Source organism: Gallus gallus, chromosome 3 (genome assembly GCF_016699485.2).
Source record: "Gallus gallus isolate bGalGal1 chromosome 3, bGalGal1.mat.broiler.GRCg7b, whole genome shotgun sequence".
Taxonomy (NCBI): domain Eukaryota; kingdom Metazoa; phylum Chordata; class Aves; order Galliformes; family Phasianidae; genus Gallus; species Gallus gallus.
In genome coordinates this window covers 74,769,937-74,789,165 of record NC_052534.1, presented here as the reverse complement: position 1 = coordinate 74,789,165, position 19,229 = coordinate 74,769,937, and the positions used below count along the sequence as shown (strand labels likewise).

The 19,229-nt window shown below is 38.3% G+C and overlaps 1 protein-coding gene across 14 annotated transcripts in view; it reads right to left on the bottom strand.

Annotated features, from left to right (window-relative positions):
* Positions 1-18,976, bottom strand: part of MAP3K7 (mitogen-activated protein kinase kinase kinase 7) — a 50,782-nt gene extending 31,806 nt beyond the window's left edge. For 13 of the 14 annotated variants that reach the window (XM_040697832.2, XM_015284678.4, XM_015284686.4 and 10 more), the window contains exons 1-6: positions 18,418-18,976; positions 7,124-7,234; positions 5,586-5,651; positions 4,668-4,713; positions 3,998-4,136; positions 2,771-2,895 (exon numbers count right to left, since the gene is read on the bottom strand). In XM_040697832.2, coding sequence (XP_040553766.1) covers positions 2,771-2,895; positions 3,998-4,136; positions 4,668-4,713; positions 5,586-5,651; positions 7,124-7,234; positions 18,418-18,507 — 577 coding nt within the window. In that variant the 5' untranslated portion in view covers positions 18,508-18,976. Of the gene's footprint in view, positions 1-2,770; positions 2,896-3,997; positions 4,157-4,667; positions 4,714-5,585; positions 5,652-7,123; positions 7,235-18,417 lie in introns of those variants that run through there. The other variant, XM_040697836.1, reaches the window with a different exon arrangement.
* Between the last annotated feature and the right edge of the window lie 253 nt (positions 18,977-19,229).

Below are 19,229 nucleotides of genomic sequence, written 5' to 3'. Positions count from 1 at the left end.
AGACTTCATGTTTCCTATATGTTCCTCTGTCCCCCAGTATCTCTGACAAACTGTGCAAGAAAAGCAGCGTACCCTAAGACCCTAAGTTCTTGTAGATTGGACAGTCTGAAAGTCAAACTGAATAAACAGGATGCAGCCATGTACTGGAATCCTTTCTAAGCAAGGGCACTCATTTGAACTTCTCTCATCTACTGATTTTACAAAGCTCGTAAGAACTTGGTATCTCTGAAACCCTTCATACTCGTCTCAAAGTAGCCAAATGCGGCTAGTGAACCAAAAAATTCTGAAGGGGAATAACAAAGTCAGCTTTCCCTTCAAAAGGTAGCTGTTAATGATGACAGATTATAAGAGAAGTAAAACAATCTTTCAGTCTATGCAGCAACAGCACTTCTAGCTACACATTGACCCCATTTTTAGGCACTCCACTTTTGAACTGATTCTTCCCAACAGTGGCAAGACAGGAGCCCAGCAAGAGCTTTAATGCTGCTGTGTGGAGCAAAGCACTAAAGAATTGCATCCCTCTCCCTTTTGTCAAAACTCCTGCATGGCAAGAAGGAAGTGACAACCTTTAGGCCTTTTGTCTCTGCCAGATCTGAGAAGTCACTTTTCAGTGGACAAAGCTGTCTAAAAATGATATTTGGTACGAATGGAGGAGTGAAGACTTTGTGGTACACAGTGGCAGACAGACAGCCAATGATGGGAAAGTGATGTTATACTCCTGTTTGAGCAAGGAAGTTCTAATTTGAAGCTGAAAACTAATTCTGAATAGTGATAGTTCAAAGCCAGTATCTAACATACGGAGGATATCCTATTGTTTCATTATGTAGCAGACCTACGAAGGATAGCAGATGCATCACTTCTCAATATCCAATTATCTCAAAGCATTTTAAAAATAATTTTGACAAAGGGAGATGAGAGCTTATAGTGCTTTTTTCTCTTTCACTTTATTCTATCTAAATGATATTATTTTCATTTAGACTGTATGATTTGTTACAAGGGTCTAAATGCCTTAATACTTAAAACTGGGAGAAAGTCATAATATTAGGAAAATTACATCAATAATCACTTTCTAAGGATGTCATCTACAAGAGATAGTTCTAAAGCCTTTTTATTTCTCGACTAAAACATGTACTAAAACAGTACCAAAATAATATTACTGCTTATCCCACTGTTAATTTCTGATGCAGCAGTACATGCAAAAAAAGTTTAACAATTTTGGCATAATTTTAATACTTTTTAAATATATTAATACTTTAATGACTGCCCCAAGAGTAAATTGATATGCTGCATCACAGAATTTACTGGATCCCTCGATCTTTCCTTTTTACTGATTCTTGCATGAAAGACTTGTGGCATCATCACTAAAAGCTTTCAGAAAAAGGTACATAAAGCCAACTGCCAACTGAAAGCTTTTGCTGCCATCTAACAATAAATGTGCAATACAGTATTTTTTTGTTCTGCCCTGCTGTATTTATGTAGCAGAGAAATTGAGCTAAGCACTGTAAATCCCCACTACAGTGCTCTTATTTCAAAATCAGTTTTTATTTTTTTCACTCAAAACCAAAAATTTTGCTTTAACACAGGTAGTGCAATTGGTAACTTCTAAAGGAAGAAGTCATCTCCAATTTACACAATTGCATTTAATAGTGAACAAATATTAAGGAAGGAAGCACTCTTAGCTAAAGTTAAAGAAACAAAGTAGGTGCTCCAATATAAAGTGACATAATGGAAAACCTTTAGGCACCAAAAACAGAATCATCCTTAGGTGATTCCCCAGAGTGACAAGCAGAAGAATGAGGTACCTTCAAAATAAAAGCTCCAAAGGTGGTCCCCAGGAGGAACCCCCCCCCCCAGAAATATTAACTGTGGACACTGCAGAACAGAACACCTGCTTTCCGAAACAGGAAAATGACGTCTCCAGACCCCTCTACTAATCACAATCAATGCTAAAATGTGTTTAATTTGCAATCTAATGACAATTGCATTATTTCTCTAGTAATAAAGCATCTAAAATCCACCTATCTAATTATCAACTCTCATCAGCCTTTCCCAGCTATGCTCAAAGAAAAAGCTTGTTTTCTTACTTAAGTAAATTAACTGTTAATAACAAGTTTCTCAGTATGCAGGGAAGAGGAAGTACATCAAACCTCTAGAGATGAATAAAACGAAGAAAAAGATACAAAGAAAACCAGACAAAAGTGGAATTACAGGAAAGCGGAGGTTTGAAAATGAAGGCAATTATGTTCAATTTAGTGACATTAACAGGCAAATTCTAAAGATAAAAGCTGATCAGAATCAGGAGTGAAAGTAATAACAGTATATTTAAATGTCAGGAGAATTTGAAATTACTTAAGAATCTCAGAAATAGCACAATACTTGTGAAATAGCCCTCTATTACTTAGTTTTTTTTAGTTATAAAATAAGAAACAGCAGCTGTCTAAAGGTATCCCTCATGTAAACCATGGAAATGACACAAAGCTCCCACATCTTCAAGTAATTAATGGTATAACACTAACATGATAAAGTCTGTTTGGTGCTGCTCTTTGAAACACTGCATAATTAATTGGTAATATACACACATTCAGATTTTAAAATAAAAGTTAGAGTTCCACCAAGACACTTTCAACTGCTATCTCAAACTTTAATATAATGATTGAAATAGAAGTATAATTAAATGGTGCGTTTTGGTGTTTTTATTTCCTATACAAATACACTCAAAGTTCCATCCCTAAAAAGAATGTATAATAACAACATCATAAATTATTGTTACCTTCAAAAACTTCAGGTGCCATCCAAGCAGCACTTCCCTTATTGTTGGTCATGTGTGTTTGAATATCACAGGCTGTACCAAAATCACAGATCTTTAGAACTGTCCCCCCAGCTACCAAGAGCAAACTGTCAAGGAAAAAAGATAAATAAAAAATCCAAAGCCGTAGGATGAAATAGCCTGGTGATAAACCATGGAATTTTTTATCCCAACAATGATTCTAATATAAATGAGTATCTAAGGCTTTGCTTCTCAGTGCTTTTGCTTTGTAATTTGAGAAATGTTGTCACTTACTAGTTGTCGCTTGTATCTATCTGAGCATATCAAATAGTTTTTAAACCAAATATATTTCGCCACTTATTCATATTACTACAACATACATAGTATGCTAGATTTTAAATATTCTCAGGCATAGCAATCCACTAAGCATATATTGATGAAATTTAGTCTTTCAGATGGGAGAGAATGAAAAACAAGTGCTGTAAAAATTTTTGTAGAGAGAATGATGATTAAGACTCTCATTAACGTCAGTCAGTGTAGTTATTTAAATCTTAATCAAAACTAGAGATACAAGAAAGAATTCGAGATTCAAAGTGTGACTTCACACTGTAATTTTATCTGGAAGAAGTGCTGGCTCCCACCAAAAGTGGGTGATCCTGCAAATCTCTGTTTCCATCAAACCTGTGGAACCAGATCTGAAGGTTGTTATGTTCTAAGATGAGTAAGATCAACAAACTGCCTGGACAGGTTAGATAATCATTTTTATTTCAGTGGAAAGTGATGAGAGGTTTTGGCTATGGGTAGTGGAATGGGCAAGAGAAGATAGAATAAGATGATCATGTCAGATTAAATATGACAATATCAGATTAAATACGACATTAAAACCAACCAACCCAATACTCTCTTACTGAATACCACTACCCGTTGTAAAATTGGGATGCTTTACATGCCTCTGATTAGGAGCCCTATCCCTATGAAAATGCTCTCCTTTGAGAACGGGCAGGAACAGGATGTTTTTCTGGTTTAACAGAAATATAGTGACTACAAATTGTTTCCTGTACCACACACCATCACACTTTAACTAAAGATTCAAACGCACAGTTTTCATTTAAAATACAGTACATCCAATAAATGTATTCTCAATTAAAGGTATTTGTGTCAAATACAATGAAATTATTAAAAATGATCTTCAAAGTGTAAGAAAAAATGAAAGATGTGCAGTAAACCTACTTTGGTGGTTTCAGGTCTCTGTGAATTAGGGCCTTTGGTTTCATACTGTGAAGATATGCCACTCCTTGGGAACACTGTAAACACCAACTCATTGCGTGTGCAGCAGTATAATGAGGCAGAGGTTCAGCACCATGCAGCACTGCAAAACAAAGGCACAAACTAAAAAGAACTTTATTGCATATTACAACAGATACAATGGAGTTAACAACATACCAGTCAGAAAGCTGTACAGAACCTACATACTTATCACTGCACCTTAAAATATCCTTTTGCAAATCGTTAAATTAATGGAAATGTCAAAATGATATCTAAGTTTTAGTATGTTTTTCCTAACACTTTTATTAGAACTCTGCCAACCAGTGATTAACAATATGAAAGAAGTTACTTTTCTCAGGAAGAGGTAAAATCTGTGTTAAACAACTATAATGGGAATTTACACGTAAGCAAGAGCTTTTTCAGATTTCCACAGGAAAATTTTAAATGACTTTTACAAGTATTACCAAACTGATATCAATAAAAAAATTAATAGACTTAAAAGTAATTTTTAGAAGCACACATCTTTCTCTTCAAAATTTGTGTAAGACATATATATGAAGTGACATTATATTTTAGATATTTTCCCTAGCACCAGCACTTCAGCTCCAGGAAGACATATTAAAATGATACTCACCATTGTACAGAGAACCTCCTTCAGCATACTCCATAACAAGACACACCTTTGAGAAGAGAGGACAAAAAAATACAGATGTTTTAAATGGAGGGACAGAAAACAGATTTTGTAAACCAGAAGTTCTTTGAGAGGATCTGCAGTGTTCTACACTTATGCTAATAGAACATTTAACTATGTCATTTAACTACTGTCAGGCTTATTTAGCTTAATACTTAGTTTGCACTGTAAGTTAGGAAATAAGGGAATGCACTTTCTCCCTCTCCTCAGTCATCTTGAAAATCAAACACTGTCTTCATACTGCAATTCATTTGCCTTTACTATTTTCTCAGAGTGGCTTTCAACAGTTTTAAATACTATGTCAAAAGAAGGTAATTAGTTCTAAGAAAAAAGAAAAAAGTGATTCAGCATTATTTTAGCCAATTGTAAATCCACATTAGAATTAGGGATGTATTTTTCCTGTGACTGTTCTTGACAGCAAATCCTGAAAACTGCATATAAGAGAAAGGGATCTGATTTCCAAGCTATGATTAATGTGTTGCTCATACAAATAATTTCTGCATTGTTGATTTGCAATTAATAGGACTATATGTCTGAATGACACTGCATATGTAATATGCTGGATGCCATTTTGACAAATTGAAATATAAACAGTGTTTAAAAATGTTTTTTTGGGGGATTTTCTTGACAAAAATTTATTTCTCCTAACAGAGGAGAGAAAACAACAACAAAAAACACAGCTGAAAATATCAACCAACCTACACACCTCTATCTATATCCTCACCAATCAGCCCTATTGTGGCTTAAACATACCAAATTCATATAAAGCACAGTTTTCAAAGCACAACACACATTTGTGTGTTGATGCTTGCATATGGTAAGCTAGTTACCTTCTGTTGCACTGACAAAGTTGTAACTTACTGGGTTTAGACAGGCTCCATATAACTTGACAATATTGGGATGGTTTACTCGTGACAGTTGTCGAAGCTGCAATACAAATCACACTTAATTTCAAACCAAGGGAAAAAAACACTAACACTTCATTTTTCATATGTATAATTCATACACAACAACAGCAACTAAAGTTTTATGTGTCTGCATAAACCTCGATGATGATTTGAGAAATTACAAGACTAATGCCATTTTTTACATTTTAATTTATATAATTACAATTGTGTTTAATTTAAACTGAATTTAAAAGAAATTTTCAAGAAATGAAATGTAAAGATTTTTTTCTTTTCTGGTGTAGTAAGAACATTAAAATCATAAGCACTGTGCAACTCTGGCTTTTTAAAGGTTTTGTGGTCTTGTGCCCTTCATTCAAGTCAGACTGCCTAGCCTCAGAAGTAATCTGAATCATAATGGCTTTATAAACAATAAAGAAAGGTACCCCTCTGGGAAAAAAAAAAAATGCCACACGCCTATAAAATATACCACTGGGTTTGATATTAATGTGACACAGTTCTGAGAGTCTACTGATTCTTGTTCCGATATTGTTTAGAAACATGCCTACTACAGAGAGGAGTCTATTTTGCACTGAATTTTTCTTCACCTTTAGACAGAAGGAAAGGCAAAAGGAATTTTTTTCTCCATCCCATAGACTTCTGAGGCAGCTTATGCTTTTTGCCATTCAGTCTAGGGATCTAATGGCATTTTTTCTGTGTACTTTGGAAGTTCTAATAAAACTGGAATATTACATCTGATGCTTGCACTGTGTAGGCCTTCTTGAATCCCAGTAATTATTAAAAATTTTTGGGATTCTCAGATCTCCTTCTAACACAAAAATGCTAAGAGACTCATCTGATCTACTCAGTATTAGATGAGACTCAGATTTTTACATAGAGAGACTGTAGCAAATATGCTTCCTTTAATCCTTAAATATGTTACATTTGTAGTTCAGTGTCTGAGAGATTTTTAATAAATTTTGTTTAACACTGTAGATTCTTACTAAGCAGCATGACACAATACACCTTATTTAAAATACCTCGCACTTAATTCTAGAAAATATTATACATCTTGGGAAGTTTATCAGTATATCTGAACTACTCAAAATCTTTCTAAGGAAGAAGACATTGAATAGACAAGTGATTTGTCCCTGAATGGTTCACACGTATTAACAAATCTACACACAAAAATAACAGCATGATTCAAGCTGCTGAATGAAGATTCTAGCTCAAGCACTTGAAAGTATTAATCAGCTCCAGAATGCTAGTGGGTATTTCAGCAGTGACTTGACTTCACACTGGGACAGAATCCAAAAAGTGGTGTTTCCCCTGCCTCTGTTTTCCTCTTTTCTTCCAGTTTTTACGGGAGTGAGCTAAAGGAGGTGAAGTGTACTGTACTGGGTACTGTAGGCTGCATGGACTTTGTAAAATAGACATAGTTTTTAATACTCAAATTTAACATGAAAAGAAAACAAGCACTGCCAAAATCCACAATTGCTGAAAAACTTACTGTACCTCTACAATGAAGGCTTTCCTTTCAGATTCACTTTCTATTTGTTTAATGGCTACATCCTTAGCTCGCCATTTTGCCTTGCAGACCACACCAAAGGCTCCTCTTCCAACAACCTAGAGCAAGATGATATGAAACACTTCAGTTAAAACTTGATATGGTTTAATTTTCTGCTCAGAATTTCACAAATAGAATAGAAATTTAACTTATCTATCTTCTCTATTACGCTATGCTTGCTATTAATAGAGGAACTCAAACCTCTGAAATTAAAATGCATATGCAAAAAAATATACAGAACTATCCTGAAATCTGGATGGGATGCTCAGTATGATCACAATTTTCCTCCCACTTTCTCACAGGTCCTCAATAATGTGAGAAATGAAAATTTTTCCTGTGAGCCCTGCAGGTAAGCAGAGTGTCTGTAAAATTATGCTTTCTCCATTGTTGTTCATGTCTGTTGGAATCACATTGCCTAAAGGTAATACAAAGCCAGACAGGAGCTATAATCTCCAATGCAATTTCACAGAAGATGCAGTAGCCACTTCACTATACTATGTTATCCAGTAAGCCTTTAAAAATAGAAAACATTTGCAAAGAAGCTCATTATTTTACATTATTAGATATTATTTGATAGATTAGATATTATTACATATAAGAAGCTCATTATTTTACAAACTCAGCATGAGAATGAAAGCAGGATAGAGAGAAATGTCCTTTCTCTGTGAAGTTTACTTTCAGTTATGGGTGAGTTATAAAATATTGTAAACTGAAATTTCACTTCTTTTACTGCACTTTTTCAGGGAAAAAAGAACAGCAATGCACAGGAACAAAACCAAAAGATGCATATGCAATTTAAAATTGAAACAACACCATCAGGGATAGGAGCTCCTTGAAAAGAGTGTGAGATGAAGCAGGTGTGAAGCATGGGGAAAGAGGAAAGGTACAAGGGGCTGGGTACGCTGGTCTCAGATTCAGTAGTTGGCCATAGCATTCTGTGTCATTGTTTTTAATGGCATTCTATGCTTGTGCTATTAGTTCTTGATTTTAAGTAATTATATATGTATCTTTGTTATGCAATAAAGCACACTTATAATTCAGTGAATGCTTTTTTTTGGGGGGGGGAGGGGGGTGGTAGGAGGGTGGGATTGGGTAAAAGAGTAGAAGAGCAGAAGAGCGGGCAGAGAAAATAGCAAGGGTGGAGTGGAAGCATTTAGAAATGTGATTATAATAACAGTGTGTTATGGCAGAGTTTAATTTTACTGAAATGGGTAACATACACCCACATGAATGTTATTTTAGCTTGAAAAACAGACTTCCCAAAATTACATTCACTCTTCACTAAAGTCAGATTTATTTATAACTTTATTAAAAAAAAAGTGAAAAGATGCTTTGGGAAAAAAAGAAGAGAATAAAGAGAATATTAAAAATTTTAAAATAACATAAAATAAAGAGATGACATAATTAAAAGACAGACAAAATATTTAAACCTGAAAATCTGATACTACATCCACATTATAAACGTTACAGTGATTCTTACAGGACTGTTAGTGAAGTCACTCAAGTCACTTAACAGAATGACTTCTTACAAGTAAAATGTACTTTGGAGGAGTTCAGTGAGTGACTGCACATTCCCAATGCTTAAACAATGCGAAGTGCCTGCTGCCTGGATGCTCATCCTTTGAGGCAGTAATATTTAATGGTTTTACCTCAAAATATTGAGATGCCCCACTTGTACAGTAGCAGCTTGGAATGTAAAGTAGATGTGAAGGCAGCATAGTGGCCAGGAATGTACAAGTGCCAAACTGAACCTGCCAAGGCCCTGTGTCACAGTGGCCTGTGACTATCAGGCATTAAAACTATGCTCTGGTGAGGTTCAGCCTACTAGATTTCAAAACAAATACACAGTGAAGCTGATTTCCCCTGAGAACAGGGGAACAGAGGCAGGTATAGCCATAGCTATAGGTACATTGTTCAAGACCTGCTACAATTTCATGCTAAACATCACAGAAGCTACAGTCAAAGGCCCAATCTGAAGAGAGAAAATAATAAAAAAAAAACAACAAAGATTTTTATATTAAGAAAAGGAGAGGTATGTGAGATCTTTTTGAAAGGTCATTTATGGGTATGAAAGACAGCTGCCCAGGAGTGGTGATCAATGGCATTTGTCTTTTATGGTTTCCTTAATACACTCAAAAATATTTTCTCTTCTACATCATAGCACATACACCTAGCCTTCTCACCTTCACCCACCACAGACTGAATCTACCAGAGGAGAACTACAGCATTTCCATCACGTGCTGTATTCTGTCCCCCAAAAAAGGGACATGTTGACTGTAATGCCTTTCTTCAGTTACAGTGTAGGACCAAGAGTCTTGTGAAACAAGAGACACCAACTACTTCATTGCAGCCTACAAGAGAGTTCTGAAACCCGGAGCCAAATAAATGATCATTTACTACAGAAAAATAAATGGGAAACAGTGAGTCATTTGAAGACCTCAAGACCCCAGAGTCTATTCTGATACCTCCTCTTCTCACTTAGACCACATTTTAAATAAAAATACCAATTACCAACCTTGGTAGCTCTCCACCTTCTTCCAGTAGCACAAGTGAGCTGTCCTTCACAACACACCTCCACACCCCTCACAACCAGATGGACAGTTTATGAAAACTCTCAATCTGTTGGTGCACTGTAAGCTTGCACTTCATAAAAGTGCTGATTTACTCAACACATTGAGACCAAGATCATCTACTGAGCAAGTACACTTAGATAGCAGCCTGCTCACAGCACAGCAGTTCTGAGGAAATGCTGTTAAATAGAGCAGGATGTCACAGAGCAACTCGTGCATGAACTGCTCTGGCACCATTAACTCAGTCCCAAGTCTGCTGCTATTCTACAACAAAAAGAAACCCAAATTGAGGGTGTAACTGAGAACTTTGTCCTCTGCTTACGGAAAGAGAGCTGTGCACATAATGAATTGTCCTAGCTAGAGTCAATTTACATTAAGGCTGAGTGAGTCTCAATTTATAAATGTACCCTTACATTTAGACCCTTACATCCTCAATGTTTTTTGACTATAGCTTATAGCTCTGTTTTATTCAGTGCAGCGATGTGGAGAAGCCACTCAAAGATACTCCAAACCCTTCAAAAGACTTTAAAGATCACATACAATCCAAAGACATCAGATAAAATCCAGTGAAAAAATTTGGCCTTTTTTTAAAACAAAACAAAACAAAAAAAACCCCTTAACCTACATCATTGAAAACAACATCTGATAAATGAAGTTTACTTTTTGAGAGGTTAGTTGTATCTTTCCTTGATGAAAAGATCTATGTATCTATATGCTTCACTCTCTACAGCTATCTGAAAGTAGGTCATAGCGAGGCAGGGGCCAGCCTCTTCTCACGGGTAATGGTGACAGGACAAGAGGTAATGGCCTTAAGTTGTGTCAGCAGAGGTTCAAGTTGGATATCTGAAAAAATTTCTTCTCAGAAAGAGTATTGAGGTATTGGAACAGGCTGCCCAGGGAGGTAGTGAAGTAACTGTCCCTGGAGGTATTCAAGAAATGTGTAGATGTGGCACTGTGGGACTTGATTAGTGGGTACAGTGGTGATGGGTTGAGAGTTGCCCTAGATGATCTTAGAGGTCTTTTCCAACCTCATTAATTCTGTGATTCTATAAGATTTACAAATATATATATACATATTAGTAACAAATATCTCTTGCATTTGATTTTACAGTCAAATCCACCCCATAAGCCAATACAAGAGCATACCCTGCCCTGAAGATAAAATATATGACTATCTGCAGATTTAACGGGAAGAATCTGCAAATAAATACTACTAATCAGATGCACTTGAGGATGTCCTACCAATGCCTACTAAAAAAAAAAAATAGTAATAATAAAAAAATCACTGTCAAGTGCAAACAGGAAGAATTTACCATGAGTTTACCATACAGTGCAGTCAAGATTTCATTACAATTTGTCTTTGTGCCTGCTTGCGCAGAGGCTTAAGCTTCAGGGAAGGAAATGAATGCAATAAATATTTATCTGGGATACAGAGAAAACAGAGAAGAAAGAGCAAACATCAAGAGCAATGATGGATCGGATACAAACTTGAAGTTTACTATATATGGTATCCCACAGTATGTCTTTCTTCCATAATGGGGAAAAAATATTCATTGTAAAAGACATTCTTTATAAGCAACAGAATGAATGTAGTGGTGGAATCCACTTACATTTTAATTTTTTCCTTTTAGGTTTTTGCCAAACTTATTCTTTGAAGGACTAAATGCTGGAATTTGCCAGAACAGTTTAACAAAGGCAATAAGTAAAGTTTCCTTCAACACCGTGTGCTGGAACTAAGTAACTTAATAGCACAGGAGGGAAGCGCTGTCTGAACTTTAATTTCTTCATGCTCATTCCTTCCTGTCCCCTGCTGTTGGTGCCACACCATATGTTTGGGCAGTAGCGCATATTCTGAATTATATGAAGCACAGTTAATGGAATTATTGACACAACAAATCAATAAACAGCAGTTGATCCATGGCACCATGTATGTTTGGAAAATGATCTAAAAATAAACACATTCTTTTGGTAAAAGACTTTGGCCCTTTAAATATCTTATAAGATAGAAAAGGAAAATACAGGGGAGATTACAGGCTTAGAAGTAGAACACTGGTGCTTCTACTAATCCACATAATAGTTTGTCAAGAATCACTGAGTTAATACTTCACACAGACATTTTAAACTAGCAGAAATGCTTGAAGAGCTTTACAGACCAAAAAGACTGTGCCTGAATATATTCTTCTTCTCTCCATAAAACTCATACAAGTAAAAAGTTATGTTTTAGTGTATGACAAAAGGACGTAGAAGAAGAGAGTGCCATTTGCATGTTTTCCAGATAGTGTATTTAGAGACTTATTTAAAGAATATGAACCATACAAGATCCATGGAACAAACATTACCTCTGCCTCTGTGTACAAATAGTATCAAATGCTGTACGTAAACAAAGATACATGATACTGACTGGTAAGTATGTAGACCATACCCACTGCTAAGAATGTAGACTAGAAATCATGTAGGAAAAAGAAACTGCAGATATATTAAGGATGTATTTTGTACCCAGGGATGTGAAAAGTGTTGTGTTCCCTAAATGAATAAGAAAAATGCATCAATGAAACTATGTGTGTTCAGAAGCACTGTTCTCCTATCAAATGTCAAAACCTTACAGAGATTAACTTCAATTTTATATCAGCTGTTTCCTATTCATACAAAAGCATAAAGAAACAGAAGTAGTTTTGATTCCTATCCATGAAATTTCCACGTCATTTAGCTCTGTATGTTGGATACTTGGTGCTTTTCTTTCTAAAAAGACACTGCTGAATATGCAAGACAGCAATAAAATATAATAACTCCCTGGTTAGCATGCAGAGTATTCCTTGGAGAACTGTCTTCATCATTTGCAGCATCCACACTACACTTTTGTTTATGATTATGGGAAGCAAGACAGGCATTTACAAATTAACAAAATGGAACAAAACTCATGCTTCCAGACAAACAGCAGTCTCTGAAGTATCTTTAATGTCTGCCCATCTTTTTTATTGCTGGCATATTTGGAAATGAAAGATTCAGTGCAACATTTGGAACCCTCAAGCTTCAGGCACAATAAAAGATGGAGAAAAAAGTTAGACAACACAAAAAGTGAAAAAGAACCCACAAAACCCAGCACAGAAACCCTGAAGTACATACCTAAGTTATCTATCATACATTTAGGCAGCATCAAATTCCAGCTTCTGTTCCCCTGTGTTTGTTATGCTTTATTAAGCAGGTTGAAGCAAATCGACCCCGTGCCATGAATGACTATGGCCAATACTCTGGCAGCACTATTATGAAGGAACTCAGTTCTGCCAATTCTTACAGACGAGTTCTTTGACAGGCTGAGTTTATTTGTACTAGTGCTCAGCCCAACTCTAAACATTTCCTGTCCTTTTTGGGATTGATACAGCAAACAACAACAACAAAGCCACATAACTCCAAAATAAATAATAAAAAAACCCACTAGCAATCCTACTGACATGTAGATGTTGTGTCCAGATTAAGTTATGCAAAACATTATTAGAAAAAAGATTTCTTAAGGAAAAAGTGATTAAAAAACAATTTGTATTCTTAATAAATATACTTAATATCTGTTTGCCACAAACTGATGAATGCAGTCCTTGTTTATTAAGGCAGTCTACTGGCATTAGACAACACTGTACGGCTATTATTTAGTGACTTGGCTAAACTGAGTTCAGTTCTGTTGTAAGAAATCACTCTCTTTTCAGCTTCTTCAGAGCATGCTTATGGAGTATCAAAATACCATTTATGCTTATTTCTAATGCTATGAGTGTTTCTAGAAATTCCTTTTTTCTTTTTTGCTTAAACATGCAACTCCCTGCATGTAGATAGCTCACTTATTCTAAGAAACGTGTGCAACTCACGTAAAGATAACAGTTTATCATGTTATACCCTCATTCCAACTTTCTACATACTGACAGCCTGCAGAATTGAAATAATTACAATTAGCAATATTTAAAAATATTAACAAACTATTTGTCCCATGTTCTAATATTAATCATCTTGTTCTGTTACAGCAGCATAGATGGGAGATTCTAGTTTTAGACAAAATGCTGGGTAAAGCAGCACTCAAGGTAAAGGACTCCAGCATGAGCCTGGCTTGCTGATCTGGTGAAGCCTGGTACAGTAATACTCTTAGAAAACAAACAATAATAATGCAGTCAGTAAAGTAGTTCTAGAATCCATAGGGTGGGACAGGTAAGGGTTACATGAGGAGTGTTTTATTGTTTTATTTTTCCCAGGGAAAGACCCTCCTCCCACATTTCTGATAGCAGTTACATTGTCATTCAGTTGCAACATTACCTGCTGCATTAAGCATGGATATTTATTAGCTCATAAATAAAGCTTGCTTTCACCACTGGCATACAAGAGTCTGCGAAGATTCTTTTCCAAGCATTCTTTATGAGAGTGAAAAGCAGTATATTTTAAAGGATGCAAATTGATCCATTAAACATAGATACATGTGTAGAAAAAAATGTGAAGTCTTATGTTAATGCTTTAACCAACTGTTAGCGATTTTCTAACACTTTATTGTAAGCTAGATTTCATCCACATGGAACTGATGTTGTGTAACTTCACCTATCAATTCACACTCCAGTTTATTCATCTACATGAGAAAATAACTGAATTGTAATGAGAATCTTTGCTGATATAACTAAAAAAAAATAGATAGTCATACGAATTAAATCAGAAACACATTTAGACTAAATCACAGAAATTCTGGCTTATGCTTTTGCCATCTACTCATTTTTCAGCTTTGCTTTGGGACCTTTGCACCTTAAAGACTTATTTACTGGAAAAAGTGAGACGTTGAAGATGCGACTAACTTCAAATGGATTCTTAATGACTACCTTGAGCTCTCTAGAACCAAACCTTTTTTACTCAAATCAGATATCCAAGAGTATTGCTCAGATCTCAGCTCACACCTGCAGTTCTTGCCTATGCTCCTTCCAACCTTGAAGATTTCTGGAACTGGTATTCTATAACTGAACACAATCCTTCAGGGACCATTTTTATAACAACAAGTATTACACAGATGTAGTAACAGTTTCATGTTCAACAGTAGTTTACACAATTCAGTGTTGCCTTGCAGCTCAAGGAATAGAACTGGTCACAGCATCTCATTAACTTTGTAAAGTTAACTACTGTGAAGGAGAGTAAAAAGGATTTATCTCACAGATTCCTCATATGTATGTCTCTAAAGTGCTCTGCTGCCAGATTTCAAGGATCAGGACACAATTTTCAGCACACTTCTCACATAGCTGATGAAATTATTCACCTATTTCAAAAATATCTAATGAAGGTAAACTGACTCCTTAGCTGCTAGCCCCTTAATTAGGTTTCCTAAGATCAGTATTTAGAAAGCTTACCTATTCATCTTAAAGAAAACATTCCCTTTGAATTAACTACTGTTCAATTAGATCATTGAATGCAAACTTCAATACTTCTCCTTCACTTCACAGTTAATAATAAACTAGTTTTGAACTAATGGAGATGTAAATTAACTTGCAACTGAGCAAACATGGGGATGATCTTCAACACATCTATGTCAGGCAGTGCCTGGGCAGGACCACAGCATACATGACCAGATGTGCATCTTCTGGTTGTGCAATCGAAAGCAAACACATGTGATGAAGACGTTTGCATTTTGGTCATGTATGAGAGTGTCATCAAGTTACATGATGGAGGAAGGGCTGTGAATTTTCAGGAAAGAACGGCAGGGAGCAGGTTGTCAGAATGATTCGGAACCAAAGTCTGGGTACTGCTTCGATGTGAACTCCTCTAAGAAGAGCAGAAAGCATTACTTTGGTTATATACAAATCAGATAATTTAAGAAAAGCTGAATGGTAAAGCAGGGAACACTTCTGTTGAGCCCAATTTTTAAATCCCTTTCTAGTTTTAAACACGCTTCCACTGCGATGTTTCAATTTTGATTTAACTCCAACCCATTCTTAATTATTATCTCCATATTTTTGCTTTGATCTAAGCTCTTTTAACAATGACAAAATTGCTTGATTGAAGACATGTTTGACTTATGGGAAGTAACACTGCAGGAGAGCTGCTCTATATAGTCACGCACATAGCAGATAAAACAAAATATGGAATATTCTTGATACAATCAGCTAAACCTAAATGGAAGTGCACTTATATATCTCACGTTTATTAGCAAGGACTCAGTGCCTGCAAGTATTTCAGAACTTCCATATCTATTAATAAACCCGTGGCAGAGTGGAACTGCTATCTGCTGACAAGACAGTCTTGATAATACAACAGCAAAGCTGTGATTATACAAGCATTCATTTGAGTTTCCACTGTAGATCTGTTGACACTCCATTTCGAAACATCTGAAGCTCATCAGGTACATAAAAAAAATGACCATTTTGAGTACTTATAGCCAGATAAAAACCTGTGAAAGCTTCTGAATCTGCAGTGAGAGTACTGAAACTTTTCATCAACAGAGTATTGTATTGTTATGACTGTAAAGCTGTTGGAAACTGCACCGCAAATTGCACCTATGAACAACCACAGGTAAGAACCATGCTTAGACCTTGTTTTCCTTAATCCACCTGTTTTAATGTAAGGTAGATCTTAACTCTTCCACTGTGCAATGACATTTAGACTGTATTCAGTGCTACGGCAGCCCTATTGCCTAATAAGTTTCTTGTAGGACAGGTATAAAAAGCATAACTCAAAGTGTTACAACAGCTGTCAGCAGCCTTCCTCATGACAAGAACACTTCATCAAGGCTCCCTTGCTTATATTACATGAGATTTGTCACCTCCAACAGAGATACCACTTTGAGGATAATGCAACAATCACATTAAATAAAGCACAGATTGCTGCTTAGGCATCATCTCTACAAACCTTTTTGTAGATACATTCCTGTCTCTGCAGGTGCTAGTATGGCAAGTATGTAGGGCATATCCATGCCCTGAATGCTAAAACTCAGAATGATAAATTCCAGTTACACCAATTACACGCTATGCAACTCCATATTTCCTACAAGTAAATGGCAATATAGCCTTTGCTAGTAGTCTTTCCAAGGGTGCTGTGAGGATTAAAGGTTTGCACAGTGTTTTACTCATTCAAAGTGTTATGTGTAAGGCATTATATGTGCTACTCACTTTCAGGAGCCACCACTGGACACTTTTTCAGGCTGACTAAATTAATATCAACTTTATTTTCTTCTTTAGGTGAGGAAAGCAATTTATCTTGAAAAAGTGTGATTTGATCCCTGTCCATTAGTAAGCAATGCATTAACATCAGCACATCATCAAATGAAAAAATACTTTTGATTCCCAAACACCACAAAATATTCTCATTTCACAACAGTTAAGCTTATAAAGTGAGGAGGAAATATTAAAGAGTAAAAATAATAATAATAATAAAAATTGTAATGACTGCAATACGCAAAGAAGAGAAAGGATATCTTCTGGAAGGCATTAGGAGAGCTTCCAGTGTCTGCAATGGTGAAATCTGAAGGTACCCTGATGCTATCTGAATACAACACAAACTGCTCTGGTATTCTACTGAAATACCAAAGACTGTTTCCTGAGCTTTCTCAGGCCATGTGAGCCCAGTATAGTGATTACAACCAAACCAATGTCTAGCATACCACTTAACGTGAGATAGTGTTTGTTATACCCATGAAAGCTACTACAAATAGCAAAATTTACTTCCACAGAGTATCTTAAGGAAAATAATAATAATAATAATAATAATAATTACTGAGAGACAGTAATCAACAAATTAAAGCACAAGGACTGTTTCAGCAGTCTTGGATATCTCTTTGGTCCTGACCACAAACTAGCCTGAATAAATTCAGTATGAATCTGCATAGACCAGAGGAGAGAAATCCAACAAGAATAGTTTGTGTTTCTGAGATTTGAACACCCCTGCAGCAGATGTATATGCTTTAGTAAAGGAGTCAAGCTTTACCAGCTCCTGTACATTTTGCTTCTACAAGAAATCCAGGAGGCAAAATAGCAGGTATGGAATTCTGCACTGTACCACAGTTACAACTTCAAAGAACTTCAGAGAGTCACTTTACTGTGAAACTGTACAGAAGAGGGAGATATACTATGTTACAAGGTAACCCAGTGCCACTTCCTGGGTAACAGTGACAAGTCACGGATGAAGTGTTACAGATCCCCCAAGTGCAACATAGTTAGCCTACCTTAAAAATTAAAAGAGGTGGATCCTTAACTGTTGGAGTTGTAACTTTGGGAAATCGTTGGCACTGATGTGATGAACATACACGCAATGATGCAGTTAGATGGTAAAGAGAATGCAGAAACACTCAAGAGATTTGATACGAAACAACGAAAATAACAGTTCCCCCTTGTGACAGTGCTTGACAACTCTCCGTACTAAAACGGGTGACGTTCTGGGAATTTCGAAGCCCAGAAAGAACACACCCTGCTGAAATAAAAGCCCACATTGCAGCCCCTCGCTATCGTGTCCACAATAAGCGAGGGACCTGGCACCTGCACGCCTTTTCCTGCCCGGCACCAAAGGCTCTGGCTCCCAGAGGGGCACACAGGTACGCGCCGGGAGCTCCGCAGCGCCGCGGCCCCTTCTGAGCACGGAGCGCGGCGCGGACAGGCGGCCCTGGGGCGGGCGGCCCTGAAGCAGACGCCGCTCCGCGAGGCCGCGCCGGGAGAGGCCGGACCGCCACTCACCTCTTCCACTTCGATCTCTTTGTAGTCAATTTCTTCGAAGTTGAGGACGGGGGGGGTTTCAATCATTTCAGCGGAGGCGGCAGCGGACATCCCTCCTCTTTCACCTCGGGGAGGAGAGGCCAGGGCAGGCCGGGGGCCGCGCTCGGTGGGCCGGGCCGGCGCTAGTCGGGGCGCGGCGGCGGCTCCTGCCCTCCGCGCGGGCGCAGGTCGGCGAGGGCCTGGCCGAGGCGCCGCCGCGCGGGGCGAGGCCGCATCCGCGGCGGCCGCGGGCCTCAGTGGCGGCGGGCGGGGGCCCCGCCGGCGGCGCCGCCGCTCTGCATCCCGCGCCCTCCCGCACCGCGCCGCGCTACGCCGGCCGCCCTAGGCCGCGGCCTCTCCGGCGCCTGGGAGCCGCCTCGGCCGCGCGTCCCCGGCGGAGGGAAGGGGGCGCCCCTGGGGGCCGAAGCCGGCCGCCTCCGCCCGCCCCGGCGGCAGCAGCGGGCGAGGGGCCGCGGCGGGGGTAGGGGAGCCGCTCAGAGCCGCGCCGCGGCCGCCGCTGCTGACATCAGAGCCGCTTCCTGCCGCCCCGGCCTGGGGACGCGGGGGAGGGAGCGCAGGGGGAGGGGGCGGGAAGTGGAAACGCGCCGGCAGCCGCTGCTACTCAGGCGGCCGCGGAGGGGCCATGGCCTGGCGGCGGCACCGCCGCTCCGCCCCCCGCCCCGCCGCCCGGCTCCGCCAGGGGGAGCTCCGCCGGCCCCGCTTCCTCTTCCTGCAGCGCTGGCGCCGCGAGGGGCGGGCATGGGTGGGGTGTTCCTGTTTCTGTTCCCGTCCCG